The 18,927-nt window shown below is 43.4% G+C and overlaps 1 protein-coding gene across 1 annotated transcript in view; it reads right to left on the reverse strand.

Annotated features, from left to right (window-relative positions):
• The window catches only part of LOC126470803 (coiled-coil domain-containing protein 63), a 301,892-nt gene that overhangs the window by 43,759 nt on the left and 239,206 nt on the right, over window positions 1–18,927 (reverse strand). The window contains exon 7 of the mRNA XM_050098816.1: window positions 5,091–5,349. Coding sequence (XP_049954773.1) covers window positions 5,091–5,349 — 259 coding nt within the window. The remainder of the gene's footprint in view (window positions 1–5,090; window positions 5,350–18,927) is intronic.

Here is an 18,927-nt window from a genome sequence, read left to right on the forward strand (position 1 = left end):
TTTTTCAAGAATGAGCAGGAATTACATACAGATTCTACACTCATGCTGATAAATCAAGCATAATTGCAGAATGTGGTGCCACACAAAGTGGCACTACACAAAAATGGCACTAATAGCATAGATACATAGGGAACACACACGACACAGATCTCTAAGTCCACGGTATTGGTGATAAGTTGAGAAAATCGTCCCGAAACACAAATGCCACAAAACGCCACTGTTTCCTGCGCATGTACCCCGACATCAATATTAGATATGATCACCCTGCACACGTACACGGGCCGCACAATGGGTTGGCATACGCTGGATCGGGTGTTTGAGCAGCTCCTGGGGTATAGCCTCCCATTGTTGCACCAGTGCCTGTCGCAACTCCCGAAGTGTCCTGGGGATTTGAAGACGTACAGTGACACGTCGGCCGAGAGCATCCCAGACGTGCTCGATGGGGTTTAGGTCTGGAGAACAGGCAGGCCACTCCATTTGCCTGATATCTGCTGATTCAAGGTACTCCTCCACGATGGCAGCTCGGTGGGGTCGTGTGTTATCATCCATCGGGAGGATACCAATAACAATCTCCAGATGACGATGGAAGATGATGACAGTATTTTCTTTAGAGTACACTGCTGGCCACCGTAAATGCAACACCAAGAAAGACAAGAGGTAGCACAACAAAATTTATTTTGTAGATAACATGTTGACCAAGTATCAAATGATTACGTTTACAGACGTCTGCGACATGTGGTTCCTGCCGGAATCAGTAGCCAGAGTAGCCGCCATTGTTGGAGATCACCGCTGCCACACGTCTCGGCATTGAGTCAAAGAGACGTTGGATGTGTTCCTGGGGTACAGCAGCCCAAGCAGCTTCCACACGTTGCCAAAGATCATCTGGTGTGGCAGCTGGGGATGTAATCTGGGTCACTCGTTGAGCAACCATGGACCACATGTTTTCTATTGGCGAAAGATCTGGAGAGCGAGCCGGCCAGGGAAGCAATTCAATCTGGTTATTGACGAAGAACCTTTGGACAATGCGTGCCACGTGTGGTCGCGCATTATCCTGTTGAAATATGGCTGTGGCCGAGCCCTGAAGGTAAGGAAGGACAACTGGCCCCAGCACCTCGGATATGTAGCGCCGGCTGTTTAAACTACAGGCAATGCGTACTAGAGGCGTGCGAGAGTAATATCCAATACCGCCCCATACCATAATACCCGGTGCAAGACCGGTGTGGCGGTGCGTAATGCAGCTGTCCAGCATCCTCTCTCCACGGTGTCTCCACACTCGAATCCGACCATCGTGGTGCTGCAGACACAAGCGTGCCTCGTCAGTAAAGACAACGTCATTCCATTCTGCCGTCCACATCCGTCTGTCATCACACCATTGGCGACGGAGAAGTCTGTGGTTCTGCGTCAATGGCAGACGAAGCAATGGACGTCTTGCGGACAGACCACTCTGCTGTAAACGGCGTCGAATGGTACGCGCAGACACTGGATGATACGTTACAGACGCAATGTGCAGTGCTATGGTTCGGGATGTCACTGAGCGATCCGTCACTGCCATACGCACAATTTGCCTACCAGCACGTGCAGTGGTGCACCGAGGTGAATGCGATCGACCACGTCGGTCCGTCGTATCCTGCTGCATCCAACGGTCACATATCCGCATTACAGTTGTTTGGTTTCGTCCACCACGACTAGTGATTTCTCTGTATGATAATCCACAATATCGGTAAGCCACTCTCCTTCCTCTGTCGAACTCGGATACTTGATCAAAAGATGTTCGCTGTTTTCTACGAGGCATAACTGATCGTCGTGTGAAACAACCACAAGGTAAACACACGTGCCGAACGTACACTCGTCGAAATCGCCAAGCCTTAAATGGCGCTATGAGGTGGCGCCACAGGCGCGCGTGATGTGCGTCTGCGCTGAAATTCTAATCAGTTGCATATCTCATCGCTGCAAACTCATGGTGTAAATTTCACTTGATTCGGATGCTTCCTTCAGGGTGTTGCATTTACGGTGGCCAGCAGTCTATAAATCCTGCTGGAACTACAATAACAGATACTCATAGACCCGACAGCAATAATCGGTAAATGAAGCTACCGTTTTGAACTACAGTGTACAAATATCCTACTAGATAGTAAATGGAATTAAGTATCAACATGAAAACTTCAGACTTACGCTAATCCACGCTAGTAAGATTACCCATTTAAGCTGAGTGCTGGTGAAAGCAAGCCTCAGAAACTCGACCAATAACTTATATTCACTCTGCGGTATAGACGGAAACACTGCACTGTATTGAACAACGACGCTAAAGGCATACTGGGAATTTTATGAAAGTGAAAAACTTGAGACTAAATTATTTCTAATAAAATAAAAATTTAATTCCACATGCATGAAGAAGTCAATTTACATATGCTAATTCCAGAAAAAAAGACCAGGAATGGGGAACAGCTGACCCAACTCCGCAAAGACAGGCTGGACAGTGAAGGGGGAGGCGTGTTTCTAGCGATAAGAAGTGCAATAGTATCGAAGGAAATTGACGGAGATCCGAAATGTGAAATAATTTGGGTGAAGGTCACGGTTAAAGCAGGCTCAGACATGGTAATTGGATGTCTCTATTGGCCCCCTGGCTCAGCAGCTGTTGTGGCTGAGCACCTGAAGGATAATTTGGAAAATTATATGTCCCCACCATGTTATAGTTCTGGGTGGAGATTTTAATTTGCCGGATATAGACTGGGAGACTCAAACGTTCATAACGGGTGGCAGGGACAAAGAATCCAGAGAAATTTTTTTAAGTGCTTTATCTGAAAACTACCTTGAGCAGTTAAACAGAGAACCGACTCGTGGCGATAACATATTAGACCTTCTGGTGACAAACAGACCCGAACTATTTGAAACAGTTAACGCAGAACAGCGAATCAGCGATCATAAAGCGGTTACTGCATCGATGATTTCAGCCGTAAATAGAAATATTAAAAAAGGTAGGAAGATTTTTCTGTTTAGCAAAAGTGACAAAAAGCAGATTTCAGAGTACCTGATGGCTCAACACAAAAGTCTTGTTTCAAGTGCAGATAGTGTTGAGGATCAGTGGACAAAGTTCAAAACCGTCCTAGAATATATGTTAGGTGAGTATGTGCCAAGCAAGATCGTAAGAGATGGAAACGAGCCACCGCGGTACAACAACCGAGTTAGAAAACTGCTGCGGAAGCAAAGGGAACTTCACAGCCAACATAAACATAGCCAAAGCCTTGCAGACCAACTAAAATTACGCGTAGCGAAATCAAGTGTGAGGAGGGCTATGCGAGAGGCGTTCAATGCATTCGAAAGAAAAGTTCTATATACTGACTTGGCAGAAAATCCTAAGATAATTTGGTCTTATGTCAAAGCGGTAGGTGGAACAAAACAAAATGTCGAGACACTCTGTGACCAAAATGGTACTGAAACAGAGGATGACAGACTAAAGGCCGAAATACTAAATGTCTTTTTCCAAAGCTGTTTCACAGACGAAGACTGCACTGTAGTTCCTTCTCTAGACTGTCGCACAGATGACAAAATGGTAGATATCGAAATAGACGACAGAGGGATAGAGAAACAATTAAAATCGCTCAAAAGAGGAAAGGCCGCTGGACCTGATGGGATACCAGTTCGATTTTACACAGAGTACGCGAAGGAACTTGCCCCCCTTCTTGCAGCGGTGTACCGTAGGTCTCTAGAAGAGCGTAGCGTTCCAAAGGATTGGAAAAGGGCACAGGTCATCCCCGTTTTCAAGAAGGGACGTGGAACAGATGTGCAGAACTATAGACCTATATCTCTAACGTCGATCAGTTGTAGAATTTTGGAACACGTATTATGTTCGAGTATAATGACTTTTCTGGAGACTAGAAATCTACTCTATAGGAATCAGAATGGGTTTCGAGAAAGACGATCGTGTGAAACCCAGTTCGCGCTGTTCGTCCACGAGACTCAGAGGGCCATAGACACGGGTTCCCAGGTAGATACTGTGTTTCTTGGCTTCCGAAAGCCATTCGATACAGTTCCCCACAATCGTTTAATGAACAAAGTAAGAGCATATGGACTATCAGACCAATTGTGTGATTGGATTGAAGAGTTCCTAGATAACAGAACGCAGCATGTCATTCTCAATGGAGAAACGTCTTACGAAGTAGGAGTGATTTCAGGTGTGCCGCAGGGGAGTGTCGTAGGATCGTTGCTATTCACAATATACATAAATGACCTTGTGGATGACATCGGAAGTTCACTGAGGCTTTTTGCGGATGATGCTGTAGTATATCGAGAGGTTGTAACAATGGAAAATTTTACTGAAATGCAGGAGGATCTGCAGCGAATTGACGCATGGTGCAGGGAATGGCAATTCAATCTCGATGTAGACAAGTGTAATGTGCTGCGAATACATAGAAAGAAAGATCCCTTATCATTTAGCTACAATATAGCAGGTCAGCAACTGGAAGCAGTTAATTCCATAAATTATCTGGGAGTACGCATTAGGAGTGATTTAAAATGGAATGATCATATAAAGTTGATCGTCGGTAAAGCAGATGCCAGACGGAATCATTGGAAGAATCCTAAGAAAATGCAATCCGAAAACAAAGGAAGTAGGTTACAGTACGCTTGTGCGCCCACTGCTTGAATACTGCTCAGCAATGTGGGATCCGTACCAGATAGGGTTGATAAAAGAGATAGAGAAGATCCAACGGAGAGCAGCGCGCTTCGTTACAGGGTCATTCAGTAATCGCGAAAGCGTTACGGAGATGATAGATAAACTCCAGTGGAAGACTCTGCAGGAGAGACGTTCAGTAGCTCGGTACGGACTTTTGTTGAATTTTCGAGAACATACCTTCACCGAGGAGTCAAGCAGTATATTGCTCCCTCCTACGTATATCTCGCGAAGAGACCATGGGGATAAAATCAGAGAGATTAGAGCCCACACAGAGGCATACCGACAATCCTACTTTCCACGAACAATACGAGACTGGAATAGAAGGGAGAACCGATAGAGGTACTCAAGGTACCCTCCGCCAAACACCGTCAGGTGGCTTGCGGAGTATGGATGTAGATGTAGATGTGGATGAACTCACCCAGTAGCTGCAAGACGGGTGACTGCGCACAGTGTGCCAGGGAGAATATGCGCTCTATGCCCTCGAGCACCTTGCTGAGGACATCATTGCGATCCTTCAGGACGTCCTCCGTGTCCTGCGCCTCCTTCGTCCTCTCCTCCAGCTGCGACCGCAGATCTGCCAGGCAGTCTTGCTGCTGTTGTGCCCGCTGCCGGTTCAGCGCCCTCTGCTCATCTATGCGCGTCTTCAGAACATCCACTTGGTCCTGCAGCGCCTCTAACTGTAACAAAGCATTTACATGCCTCATTAACGGCGTTCGTCGGCCGAAGAAATAACATAACTTTATCGTGTTACGGCATCAGTCAGTCCCAGACTTAAGGACAGATATCTGATGTTTCTGTTCTGAACAAAATAGTAGTGCAGGTATTTCACCATTGATATCCTCTTACGTGTATTAAAGTGTAAACTTTGTAACTCTCTTGTGTGTATTAATTAACAAGTGTCTGTGTGTGTGTGTATGTATATGTGTGTATGTGTGTGTGTGTGGTACTGTATTTTGTCTACACGAATACATATGAAGGGATATGGTAAATCCACAGCCGGAACGCAGCACTCTCCCCATAAATACTCGAAAGATGCTGTCTAGTTACCCATTTTCAACCCAATTAGAGATTTTACTCCTAGAAACTGAAGATTCTAAACTTAGCAGTCTTATTGGAACTCATTATGAAAAGCAGTATAAGATACGAAATAACACATCATCTGCCTCTCCTGGTTTTCTGGCCCATCACGTGTCCTGGCATGCGAGATGATTCGTTAACTTCAAGCAGTTTCGAAAAATAAGGTAAACGGCTACCAGTGACACTATTGAATTGTACAGAGATTCAACATGACTATTTCATGTTGCCTTACGTTTTACTTACTGAAGTGTACTTGATTATTTACGCAAACCTTCAAAAATAACAATTAATTTCGAAAATATGCGATGTGGTTGGCGTTCTAAATCTACTTAATTTATCAGTGACAAAGCTAGATAACTCTGTTGCGAATTTCTCTCTTCTAATATACTACTTTTAGCCTTTATTCCCTAATACAGCTATCTCAGAAGTGTGTATAAAACTTTAACACAATATAAAATGTGTCTGTACTAAACGTTAGTGATAAGTGAGTTTTGGTGTCGAGTTACACATGAATTTAGTGATCGTTGTAAGGACTTGTAGCCATAGCTTAAATTCTAGGCTGAACTACACTGAGAAAAGGCTAATAGACGAGATCGCCTACGATTTATTTAAAACACAATACCATTTTCAATTTAATTACGTGGAGTGTTTGAAAATTCACGCTATAGACTTAGCGGATTTTTAGTGAAGACGAGACTGCACAGTTTTTAAAAGTAACAGTGATCAGTAAACTGACCATTTCCGTACCTTATGCACAATGTATTCCACACTCTCGCGTTTATGGGTTGAAGTAATGAAAAAGAAATTACTGTTACCCTGGAGGTTAATTACATTTGTTACCAAATACAAATTCTACAGAGCGAGGTGGCGCAGTGGTTACCACAGTGCACTCGGATCCGAGAGGACGACGGTTCAAACCCACGTCCAGCCATCCCGATTAAGGTTTTCCGTGATTTCCCTAAACTGCTTGAGGTAAATGCCGGTGTGGTTCCTGTGAAAGGGCACAACTGACTTCCTTCCCCGTCCTCCCCTAATACGATGGGACCGATGATCACAGACTCCTCCCCCGAAACAATCAACCAACCATATACAAATTCTAAAAGAGAAATGATACGTAGTATATTCGAGTTTTACACCGTTTATATTGTGTGTCCCCTTCACTGATAAACAATATCAAAACCTATTAACGTTAGGAATCTTTGTAACATAAATCAGTTAGTTGTGAATGTGCCATTTAACAAAGTGATAGTGCATAACCACCGCCCTTTCACCTAAAATAACGGAGCAATGTGACACAATCGCAGGACAACGTATTTACATTTGGGAGAATGGCGGTTCCAATGGCCACAGAGCCATGCACATAAATATTTACCTAGGTTCACCTAAACAGTGTGATGTTTGGGAAAGATGCCGCTAATTTCCTTCACCAGCCATCTCCAAACCCAGCATATGTTCTGTCTCGAAAGACCTCCTGGTTTCCATTAAGCTATTAAAGCAAATACCTTGATGGCTCCACTGGAAGGGAATGGCCGATTTTCTTTCTCTCCGTTTCCTAATCTAAGCTTGAACGTCGCTAATAAAGTCCTCGTCGTCGACGGGACAATAAACCGTTATCTTCCTTTCCTCTTTACACAGAAGTCCCAGCCGTTCCTTAAGCACAAATACGAAATATTCCAAGATCTGGATTTATTTCTAAAATGGCAACTACTTCGTCAAAGCACATGTCTTCAAAGCGTATGATGGAAACCTAAAACTTAAAATGCTCTATTTCCAAAACCACGCCAATCTAACTACAATCCTCCTCTGATGTTTATTTATAAGTGTCCCAAGCGTGCTAGAAAACCCCCATCCTATCCAATTTTGATGAGTATTTACTTTTAAGGACGGGAATGGTGATTACTTACGAACACTCGTTGTGTGTAGTTTCCGTAGTAAATGAACTCTTCTGCAGAAGACGTTATGCTTAGTTCGTCACAGTGCTCAGTTTTCTCAGTTAGTTTTGATGTAAATTTTCTTCAGCACTCCACGAATCCGGGCGCTCGTATCAGTTGGTAATTCAAACGACGGCGTACGAGAAATTCAGAAACTCTCGTTATGTATCTAAAGACAATTTTCTCCAGATAAAAGGCTTAGAATATATCCACAAATCATAGTTTCTTGGATATTTGCTGGTATGTGACGTTCGTACAGTCCCTTGTGCTCAGACATCTTAATAAGGAATATGTTTGTAAAGGAATATAGCCCTAGTTGTTTTTACAGAAAAAAAAATTGCTGTGTTCTCCTAGAGTTTCGCACGCTTTTGCTGTCATCAGCAATTATCTAGTTTATTTACTATCCGAAATGGTATTTTATTAATGCTGTAATAAAAAGTGACGAATACCTTCATACTAATACTATGAAACTCTTTGAATTGGTTTTATCTTCATTGCTGTTTTTATTGTCACACAGTTTCCATCGTAAGTACCTGTGTAGCCTGTTACATGCAACAAAATACCACTTCCAGAATTTCCGGTGAAAATAAATAAAAAGCTATTTATGCTGTGTGAGTGTGTGTGTGTGTGTGTGTGTGTGTGTGTGTGTGTGTGTGTGTGCCAGGGGGAGGGGGGGGGGGGGGGAGAAGGGTGGACCGCCAGAGGAAAACAGTGATGTTTCAGTAAACCGGCTAGGAGCCCAGAAATTGCGAGCGACGAGCAGGCCACGAGGGCTGCATATTAATTGTGTACACTCGCGCTCGTTATCCATATTTCGTTACAGTCGAGTAATGCGCGTCATTTTTTAGACTTAACAGCACTTTTCTCAGAAGAAGCGTATTTGAATCTAAACACAATGCAATCAGAAATGCAGCCTTAATGACTCTGCCCTCGATGTCCAGAGCTTCAGACCTTTGGAAGAAGCGAAAATGTATGAAAATATGGTAGGAGAAGAAACGGTTAAAAATATGAATGAGTACCTACGCCAAAGACTTTATAATCTCTTGTTTCGTAACCTATAGTGGGTTACATGTGGCGCTGTAACAAACACCGTAAGACTCCTGACAACTTATCTTGTTTGTACGTCGCAATGACAAAGACACGGATGACAGTGACACATACGGCCGTTGCGTCTCGTGAGTTCAGTCTTTGCCCGAAGAATTACTGTTGAAAGCCGTAGAAGTTTCTGTTATTAATTTACGAATGTTCCTCATATACCTCTTTTCGTTTCCGGGTATTGTCGACGATTCCACCTACTGAGTACTTCGCTTACTCCCATGACGAGGATCCTATTTCTAAGTACGAAAACGGCGTGAATCCATATCACACTGCAAGGGGAAAAGTTTGTGCACAGTTCACATTCCTCATATGCATGCCTCTGTCTCAGTTTTGTACGCCAACTTGGCTGAAAACAGTTGCTGGGATTCCGGAGGCATTCCATAATCAGTGGTTAAGTAATGGTTCAAAAATGGCTCTGAGCACTATGGGACTCAACTGCTGAGGTCATAAGTCCCCTAGAACTTAGAACTACTTAAACCTAACTAACCTAAGGACAACACACACATCCATGCCCGAGGCAGAATTCGAACCTGCGACCGTAGCGGTCGCGCGGTTCCAGACTGTAGCGCCAGAACCGCTCGGCCACCAGCGGCCGGCGGTTAAGTAATGAAAACAAATAGAAAGCACTTTGTGACTTACTTGTTACGTTAGTTTCAATGTGGCAAGGTTAGAGGAAGAATACCTTTTTTCCTCTCCTTTTTTTTGGACGGTTTCCAAAGCTGATTTTTAACAAAAAAAATATTTATACAACTTTGAAAGTTAACATATGGTGTTTGGTTTACATAGTCTCTTAAGAATAACTACGTTATCCAAGTGGCGGCCATTCTTTCGAATACAATTTTCAACTTTGCCAGATGTAACTGACAACTCAGCTTGACAACTGTTGGTCAATCAAATCCTCTTCTTCCTTAACGGCAGCTGTCAGGTTCACTACACTTTTGGTTTTGTTAACATAGTTTCGCTCGGTGAAATACCGTCACAAGAAAAAGTCACAATCTGTCAATTCTGGCGACATAGGTGACCTCAGAACGTCATCGCAACGAGAAATGAGGCGCCCAAGGCAATGTTGCTCACGACGGCCACGTGTGTATTCGGTGTATTTGTGTGCCTAAAAATCAAGAAACACCGGAAACAGAAGGCCATACTGGATCTTCTGAACACTGTGACGTGCAGTTAACATATCTGACGTTATATGACGTATGCCTGTATGTCATGCATGTTTCCCACAGATACTGTGGTTGAAAATGTTGCAGTGACTATCTGAAGAAGGCAACCTGTAAACCATCAAAACCTGGCGCTGTATCATCCTATCGGTCAGCCTTGACCTCGATAGTGTCATCGTACCAGTATGTAACAGTCACGAGAGACACAAATAAAGAACTGCAGCTAAAATCTCCACTTAATGGCTGGCTACGGAACTGCGCCACATAATGAATCAACGGTTCTCCGCATACAGGAAAATTCAAGCGAAACCCAACTCCTGAATTTTATTTAGTGTAAAGGAAACAAAGCAAAAGCAAGCGTGCACATCGCGAAATCACGCGTTTCTCCTTTGTTTTACGCACTATTGTGGAAAATACTACTCGACTTCAGTACTGGAGAAGCAAAACCTGATGCAGTTATTGAAGTATACGCAGACGAATTAAAAGGCGCATTCTCGACAGCAATTAGCTCTCAAGCTACGACTGATTCTCAGCCACAGGCAGATACTTCTAATATATCAAGCTGTGGAGTTCATTTTTCACGAGCAGTTGACCGATTATATTAAAACATATAATGTCCACGATAAATATCCGATAACACAATAACACAGCAAAGTGCATTTAAAAAGGCGACTGACGATATCAAGCATGCCATGGACAGCAGTGATGCAACCATCCAACATTTCTGAACTTCGTCAAGTCTTTAGATACTGTAGGTTTCGACATATGACTTTTAAGGGACAGTCAAATGAAACTAAGACACGAGGATAAAAGGTAAGTAAGCCGCGCGGGGTAGCATCGCGGTCTGTGGCGTCTTGTCGCGGTTCTCGCGGCTCCCCCCGTCCGAGGTTCGAGTCCTCCCTTGCGCATGTGTGTGTATGTTGTCCTTAGCGCAAGTTAGTTTAAGTTATATTAACTAGTGTGTAAGCGTAGGGACCGGAGACCTCAGCAGTTTAGTTCCATAAGACCTTACCACAAATTTCCAAAAAGGTAAGTAAACATTTCATTATTTCAAAATTAGTTGCCATAAATATTAATACATTTATGCTACTGTGACACTAGACGATCAATGTCTGCAAGGAAAAATGTCTGAGTTTGGCTACAGAGCCATGATTGTACTCAGGCGTGCACCTCTTCGTCCGAAGCAAATCGACGACCACGAATGCCTTTCTTCAGCGCTCTAAAATGTAAAAGTCGTCCAGGGAGAGATAGGGACTGTATGGAGGATGTGTAAGCGCTTTCCGGCGAAACTTCCGCAACATACTCGAAACAGCATTGGCGTCTTGTCGGCGGGCCGTTGATTTACTTTGGGCGAAGACGTGTACGCCAGGGTACAACCATAGTTCGACAGGCAACCGCAAACATTATTTGTTGATGGCATTGGTCGTGTTGCCTCACAGTGGGATAACTGCATTAACAGTTCTGGCCATTAATTTTGAAATAATAAACAGTTTAACTACTTTGTTCCCACGCGATTCGTTTTCATTTGACTGTCCGTTACATTACTTAAGAAAATGAAACAACAACATTTTTCAAAGAGTACAATACTTTGTTTCAGTAGCTGTCTCAAAAACTGGCAGCGAGTCATCTGGAGTTCAAAGAAGCCACTATGGTTTCCACCAGGGTTCAGTCCTTGGTTCATTCCTTTTCTCACTGTACATAATGACACTTCATGTGTGCTAAATTCTTGTAGATACTGCTTATATGCTGGTGACTCCTGTTGTATCTAAGTACCAGCTATAGTTTGTTAGCTCTGAATAACACCATATTTCAGTATCACGTTGGGGCCGTTCGCTGTGGCCGAGCGGTTCTAGGCGCTTCAGTCCTGAACCGCGCGGCTGCTACGGTGGCAGGTTCGAATCCTGCCTCGGGCAAGGGTGTGTGTGATGTCCATAGGTTGGTTAGGTTGAAGTAGTTGTACGTTCTAGGGGACTGATGACCTCAAAAGTAAAGTCCCATAGCGCTCAGAGCCATTTTATCACGTTGGGCACAAAAGTTAAATAATCTCCACGTATCACACTGGGTCTCAAACTTAGTTCTAAGAAGTCAAAAGTAATCCGCATATCACACTTTTTATTGTTCAGGATCAATAGCCACTTTTCGCACCACGCAAATATCTTTTCCAAACCATTTTGTAATTCCTTTTCATCTTACAGTTACTGTACTAGTAGGCAAATTGCTACATCACCCGAGAACAATCTAAGACGTTTCCTCATAATTGTCTCTGAATCATGTTGTAAACCAAGCACAGCATTTGTAGCACTTCTTTCGGATATCCTAGATATACAGGGTGATTACAATTGAAGTTAAACTGTCAAAACGCTGCAGAAATAACACCATTGGTCAGAATGACGTCAAATTGCAACGTAATATTATCGGAGAAGGGGAAGAACGTATGGCAGAACAAAAAAAATAGGGTGAAAATTGATTAACAGATGGCGCTTTTTATGTCCGAATACGTAAATGAAAACACTTGTCATGCGCACGGGTACACGGATTTTCCTCCTTTCGCGTCAGCGACGTTCGCCATGACTGTCTCAATGCAGGAACGAGCTCGGCTTATAAAGCTGTATTACAAGAATGATGACTGGGCACACGTCGCTCTGCAGAAGTTCCGGTCACTGAAGGGCTTGAAAAACAACGTTGGTCCAATGACTGCCGTCGGTATGGAAAAATGTTTTGGTAATTCGAAAAGACGGGCTCTTTTGGTGTGCAGCCTGGTAGAGTGAATAAACGAATTGATTCGACGTCAGTGGAAGCAGTGGCCACAGCAATGCAGGAGGAGACGAGTGGTGGTGTGCAAACGTGCAGTGCAATGAGAATTGCCCGAACGTTGGACATACCCAAGAGCACGGTGCGTAAAATCCTACGAAACATCCTTCTTTGTATCCATTCAAAATTACACATGTGCACGAGTTGCTTCCTATTGACCTGCTAGCAAGAGAGACCTTTGCTTTAGAATTTCTTGCTCGGATGGAAGTGGAAAATAGTTGGCTCTGAAGATTTTGGCTACGAAGCCCACCCACTTCCATCTGACAGGATACGTCAATACACAAAATTGTCGAATATGGGCAACGGAAAGTCCACGCGCAAATCAACCAGTACCACTTCATCCTGAAAAGGTCACTGTGTGGTGCGGGCTTACGGCATCATTTATCACAGGGCCATATTTTTTCGAAGAGACTGGTGTTTCCGTTCCTGTTACCTGTACCGTCACTGGTAAGTGCTATGAGTGTCTTTTTCGCAACCACGTCATTCCAGCTCTCCAACAGCGTGGATGTGTAGATGGGATCATTTTTATGCGAGATGGCGCACCTCTGCACACTGAAAATATCGTTAAGCAGCTGCTGAAAAGCCATTTCGGAAATGGTAGAATTATCAGCCGCCATTTCCCTACAGCCTGGCCGTCCCGATCACCTGATATTAATGCGTGTGACTTCTGGTTGTGGGGCTATTTGAAAGATGTTGTGTTCCCATTGCAAACTTAATTGCGCTGAAGGCACGCATTGCGTAACACATTCTGAACGTGACCCCGTAAACACTTCGTTCAGTTGTGGGACATGCTGTTTCTCGATTTCAACTTCTTGCAGAAAACAGTGGACAGTACATTTGACATGTTTTGCGCCAGTTACACTGAAATTAATAATCCAATTTGATTTTGATTTATGCTATTTATGCGGTTTTTGACCTCAGGACACTTAAAAACCGACGTGATTGATACTTTTTATACGGTTTTTGGCCTCGGTACAGTAAAAAATCGATTTTTCCCATCCGACGTGATAAGACCTTGCCGTGGTGGATGGGCTTACGTAACTAACAGTATCACAACTGAACACCCATGTACACTGAGTAGTACAGTTTCTTTAACGTTAGACGTACGCCTTAGGCATTGTAGTATAATTCACTTGTCATTTGCAGTCGACCACTATTAAATTATGATGTTTACAGTGCCATATATTGCTTCATTTTGTAACTATCTATTTTTCTTCTGCCATAGGATTTTCCCCTCCTCCGATAATATTCCGTTGCAATTTGAAGTCATTCTGGCCAGTGGCGTCATTTCTACAGCGGTTTTAAAAGTTTAACTTTAATTATAATCACCCCGTATATTTTATCTCACTAGCTGACCTCCGATCAGCTGCGAATTTTCTGATAGAAAATCATGAATCCAGACGTACAGCTGGGACCATACTCCAGACGCATGCAGTTAGAAGCTGCTTGTGAGACATGATGGCAAAAGCCTACTATAAACATCAAATCAGCTTGATATCCCCCGTCATTATTTCGTACGAATCAAGCCAGTTGTGTTTCTGAGTCCATGCTGGTTATGTATCAATAGGTAGTTTTCTTCAAAGTGTTGCATAATGTTGGGACACAGTAGGGTTGGAATGCTAGCTCATATCGAACAGTGGGTGTAAAATCGATCTGGCCTTTCTAAATTAATCATCCTGGTGCTTGCGTTACATGATGGAAGGAAGTAACGGAAACGTTACGACGGGGCTTTGAAATTTCATCCCCCAAAATATGAATATTCTGCTTCAGTGGCTGTTGTATCTCCCTGGGTGAGAATACAAAATATGGTGCAGTGTCCCTTTGCAGACAACATCAGCTACTTAAAAAATTGGGTTGTACAAGAGATGTACTCATCTGAATTGCTGTAAGGCACGCAAGTTGCAGGAAAGCTTAGAGAAGGCTCTCTTCGAATAACATCAAAAGGCTGTGATTACTCCATGACCGCGTATTCTGCTAGTCGTCTCTCGTACTGAGAGTGACAAAGGTCAGACAATGAAAAAGGGTACAGCGTATTTCGTTCACATTAACTACGAAGGTGACGAACTCTACCTCCTGCGTACACCATTATTCACATTCGGAAGCGACGCCATTAGGTATAGACCTAAGGTATTAGGGTAGTTTACAGCAAATTCTGAACAATCGATGGACAATGGCTGTAATTTTTGACCCACGGAAAGTTTATTGTTCTAATTGCAGCAATAATGCTACGTTTCTACCTAGTTTCTCGTACGTCTCTGAGCGCGGCTACGACCTTTCCCAGAGCTGCGCACCGATATGTATCAAAATTCTTTCTTTGCCAGATCATACTCTATTTCCTTGTTTACCTGCTTCCTGTCTCAGCCCTGCTTGTCGGCATTTTGTTTCATTTGAGATGTAATGTTTTCTTCAAGCGTCAGTGTCTTCACATCGTTTTGCAATTTTATGCTGGTTTCAATTTTGAAACTTACTTATATATCAGAAAGAACAGACACTGCTCTCGATCCACAACTGAACGAAATACTTCGAAATTTGCTCAAAGACTGCGAATTCCTTGACGGCAACTCTATTAGGTATAGATCTACAACGCAACAGTGACATCTAGAATATTTTTTAAAATTAAATCCTTATTTATCTCCTTAACTTCCTACTTTATCTGCGCTTGATATTTTGAGACACTATCCTAAGAAACCTTTTCGTGCGATTCCACTGTAATGTTACTAGACACATTCTCCTGGACTGCAGTCATACCGACGCCTACGAGGATTGTTCGGAAAGTGGGGAAGGATCGGTCGCGAAGTGGAAACCACAGTCAAAATCAAAACAGTTTTCTTTGCACGTTTAGCTGTAGGCCTACCTTACAGCTCCACATAGTCACCGCTCCGACTTAGACATTTGTCGGAGCGTTATACCAGATTTCCAACACCATCGTCATAGAAGGCAGCCGCCTGTGCTTTCCGACAATTCTATACGCTGTCTATAGCGCATAGCCTGCGCCTAAGTGTTGTCTTCGTATCCAACGTTTCATGTGAATAGAGACGATGCTCAGGGCGAGCCAATTAGGGCTGTGTTGTGGGTGATCGAACACTTCTCATCGAAAAGGCTTCAGAAGCGTCTACACTGCCCCTGCAGAGTTCGGCTGAGAACTGCCATGAAGAAGGAAGTGCATGGCAGTTGTGTTCTACATCTACATTTATAGTGTGCAAGCCACCCAACGGTGTGTGGCGGAGGGCACTTTACGTGCCACTGTCATTACTTCCCTTTCCTGTTCCACTCGCGTATGGCTCTCAACGGGCCCTCCTACTTGGCGGGAGACATTGTTGCTCTAGGCATCTTTACCAGCTCACAGTGCGCTTACAACTGAAAAGAGCGTCTTGATGCGATCGACAGACACAGTAGAGGCACTGCCCAAAACGTCTGTGAAAAGTCTCGTCGGATTTTCACAGTGGTTTCCATTTCGCGACCGATGGTTCCTCACTTTCCGAATAGCCCTCGTATATTAGGCGGTGAATCCGGTCCCTCCATTGTCCTTGGTCGCAACATCGTGCAGTTGCTTCACACATCCCGTACAGAAGTATCTACGTTAGTTTCAAAATCGATGAAAAGAAAATGGTTTGCCGCTGCAGCAAGAAACAATCATAGACAATGCTATAAGTGTCTGAAACAATAATAAAGGCAAGAAACGAGTCCGTGCATTTCAATACACATGTGCCATACACAAGATTTTGGTACAAAATCGAACATACACTGACCTTGTTGCCTTATATAGGCCTATTAAATGCTTGCTGAGAAAGACAATACACGATCAGATTATAAGTAACCAGGCACTAATTATTGTGCATTAATATGGAGTGTGATCAATCTACGCATTTATGTCTGCTTGAAATACGCTGGGACGCTCATGAACTGTCTTCATGTCTGTGGAGAAATGGCAAACCGTTCTCCCTCGAAACTAGAGAAAGTAGGAATGTTGGGGACTGGGGTCTGGAGCGAAGGCAACGTCCTAACTCATCCCAAAATCTTTCCACTGGGTTCAGATCGGGACTCTGGGCAGGTCAGACCTTTTCAGGAAACCATTCACACATATATGCTGCTTTATGACAAGGTGCATTGTCATTTGATATAAACAATCATCGTCTCCGAGTTGTTCCTCTACTATAAGCATTAAGGGGGGTATGACGTCAAACTGGCCGACTTGGAGCAGGAGAGGCGCCACACGACATTTTAATTTCCACTGACTATACTTTTACAAATAAATTCATGAAACTGTCAACACGACCAGGAAGGATTCAGGATTCAAACTCATAGCAATGTAAGTTCAAAATCATATCAAAATAATTTTTTTTACGTGTGAAATTTCATCATTTTTTCACTTACTGTTAGCTGCATTTGTTGCTATAGATACACTTCTCTTCACAAGTAAGAGAGTCTTCGATGAATTTTTCGTAGAATTTATTTAATTAATGAAACAATGAATAAGCTGTTGCATTTTAAACTTCATGTTTAGGAAAAACTCAAATTTTATGATTAATTATCTCAATTTTTAGCACAGTTTTCAATAGATTTGGAAAATTCTAAAGTTTCATACACCAGTAAGTATGGTTTGTATGCTGTCCAAAATTCATTGAAGAATCTCCCTTCCTTATGAAGAAAAGTGTACCTATAGCAACAAATGCAGCCAATAATAAGTGAAAAAATGATGAAATTTCCCATGTAAAAAAATATATTTTGTTATATTTTTGTACTTCCACTGCTATGAGCGTGAATCCTGAACCCTTCCTGGTCATGCTGACGAAGTTTTATGAATTTATTTGTAAAAGTATAGACAGTGGAAATTAAAATGTCCTGTTGTGCCTCTCCTACTCCACGTCGGCCATATTGACGTCCTACCCCCCCCCCCCCCCCTCAAACAATTCTGTGAAACAGGTTCATATCTTCCCTATTTACTGTCTTATTAATCGCATTAAGGGGATCACACACTATTTTCAAAAAACACACCCATACTGTAACGCCACCTCCTGCGTAATGGCAGGTAACGTTCTCCTCACATTCGTCAAACCCTTCCATCGGACGGTCACAGGCTACAGTCACCCAGTGTCCAATGGTGTCGCTCTGTACACCGCCTCAAGCGTCGCTTAGCATTCACTAAACAAATGTGTGGCTTATGATGAGCTGCTCGACCATTATACCCTATAGCCTATCCTTTTTAGCTCCCTGCGCATTCATTGTCCTAGCTGCGCTGATGGTAGCACTTTGGAACTCACGAGTGATTCCTTACGCTAATATCATGCATCCACCCTCTGCAGCACTAAGTACATGAGGTCTGACTGGTTTTGGTTTAGCTCTGATTGTTCCTTCGCGTTTCCACTTCACAGTCACAGAAACAACAGTAGCCTTGGACAACTTTAGAAGGGGAGAAATGTCCGTGATGGATTTGGTACTCAGGTGACATCAAGCGACTAGTTCACGTTAGCAGTCACTGAACTGTCCTGAGCAACCACTTCTGTTGTTACTGCTTCTCTATTGACAGCTCCGTACTCCCAGCCTCCTTTAACACTGCCACGTCCGCCTCTCATGACATCTAGGGTTCGATTCCGCATTGCTTAAGGGTTTTCGTGTATGTTTGGTCAGTCACATTAACCTTCAACATGGCTATCATACACACGTACATCACGCTTGGGCGATAATGTGGTGTAACAAGAGTTAGCAACCGAGATGGTGGTGGTGGTGGTGGTAAGTTCCTATGGGACCAAACTGCTGACGTCGTCGGTCCCTAGGCTTACACACTACTTATTCTAGCTTAAACTAACTTACGCTAAGGACAACACACACACCCATGCCCGAGGGAGGACTCGAACCACCGACGGGGAGAGCCGCGCGAATAGTGGCAAGGCGCCGCTGACCACGCGGCTACCTCGCGCGGCAACGGAGATGATAATTATAGCATTAAACTGATTTGTATCTGATGATTGACTGATATCACTGTACTGTAATTACCTCCAGAGCAGGGTGGCATGCCATCTCACAATCACAAAATTAAAATTTTCTGACAGAAAAATGCATTCGCATGTGGTAAACTAACCTGGAATGTAACTATCAATATTTTCACATTTACTGACCAATAAAATGAATTATGGTAATTAGAATACTAAATGTACATGAGTCTAAGACGGTAGAA

Source organism: Schistocerca serialis, chromosome 3, assembly GCF_023864345.2.
Source record: "Schistocerca serialis cubense isolate TAMUIC-IGC-003099 chromosome 3, iqSchSeri2.2, whole genome shotgun sequence".
In the NCBI taxonomy this organism is placed as follows: domain Eukaryota; kingdom Metazoa; phylum Arthropoda; class Insecta; order Orthoptera; family Acrididae; genus Schistocerca; species Schistocerca serialis.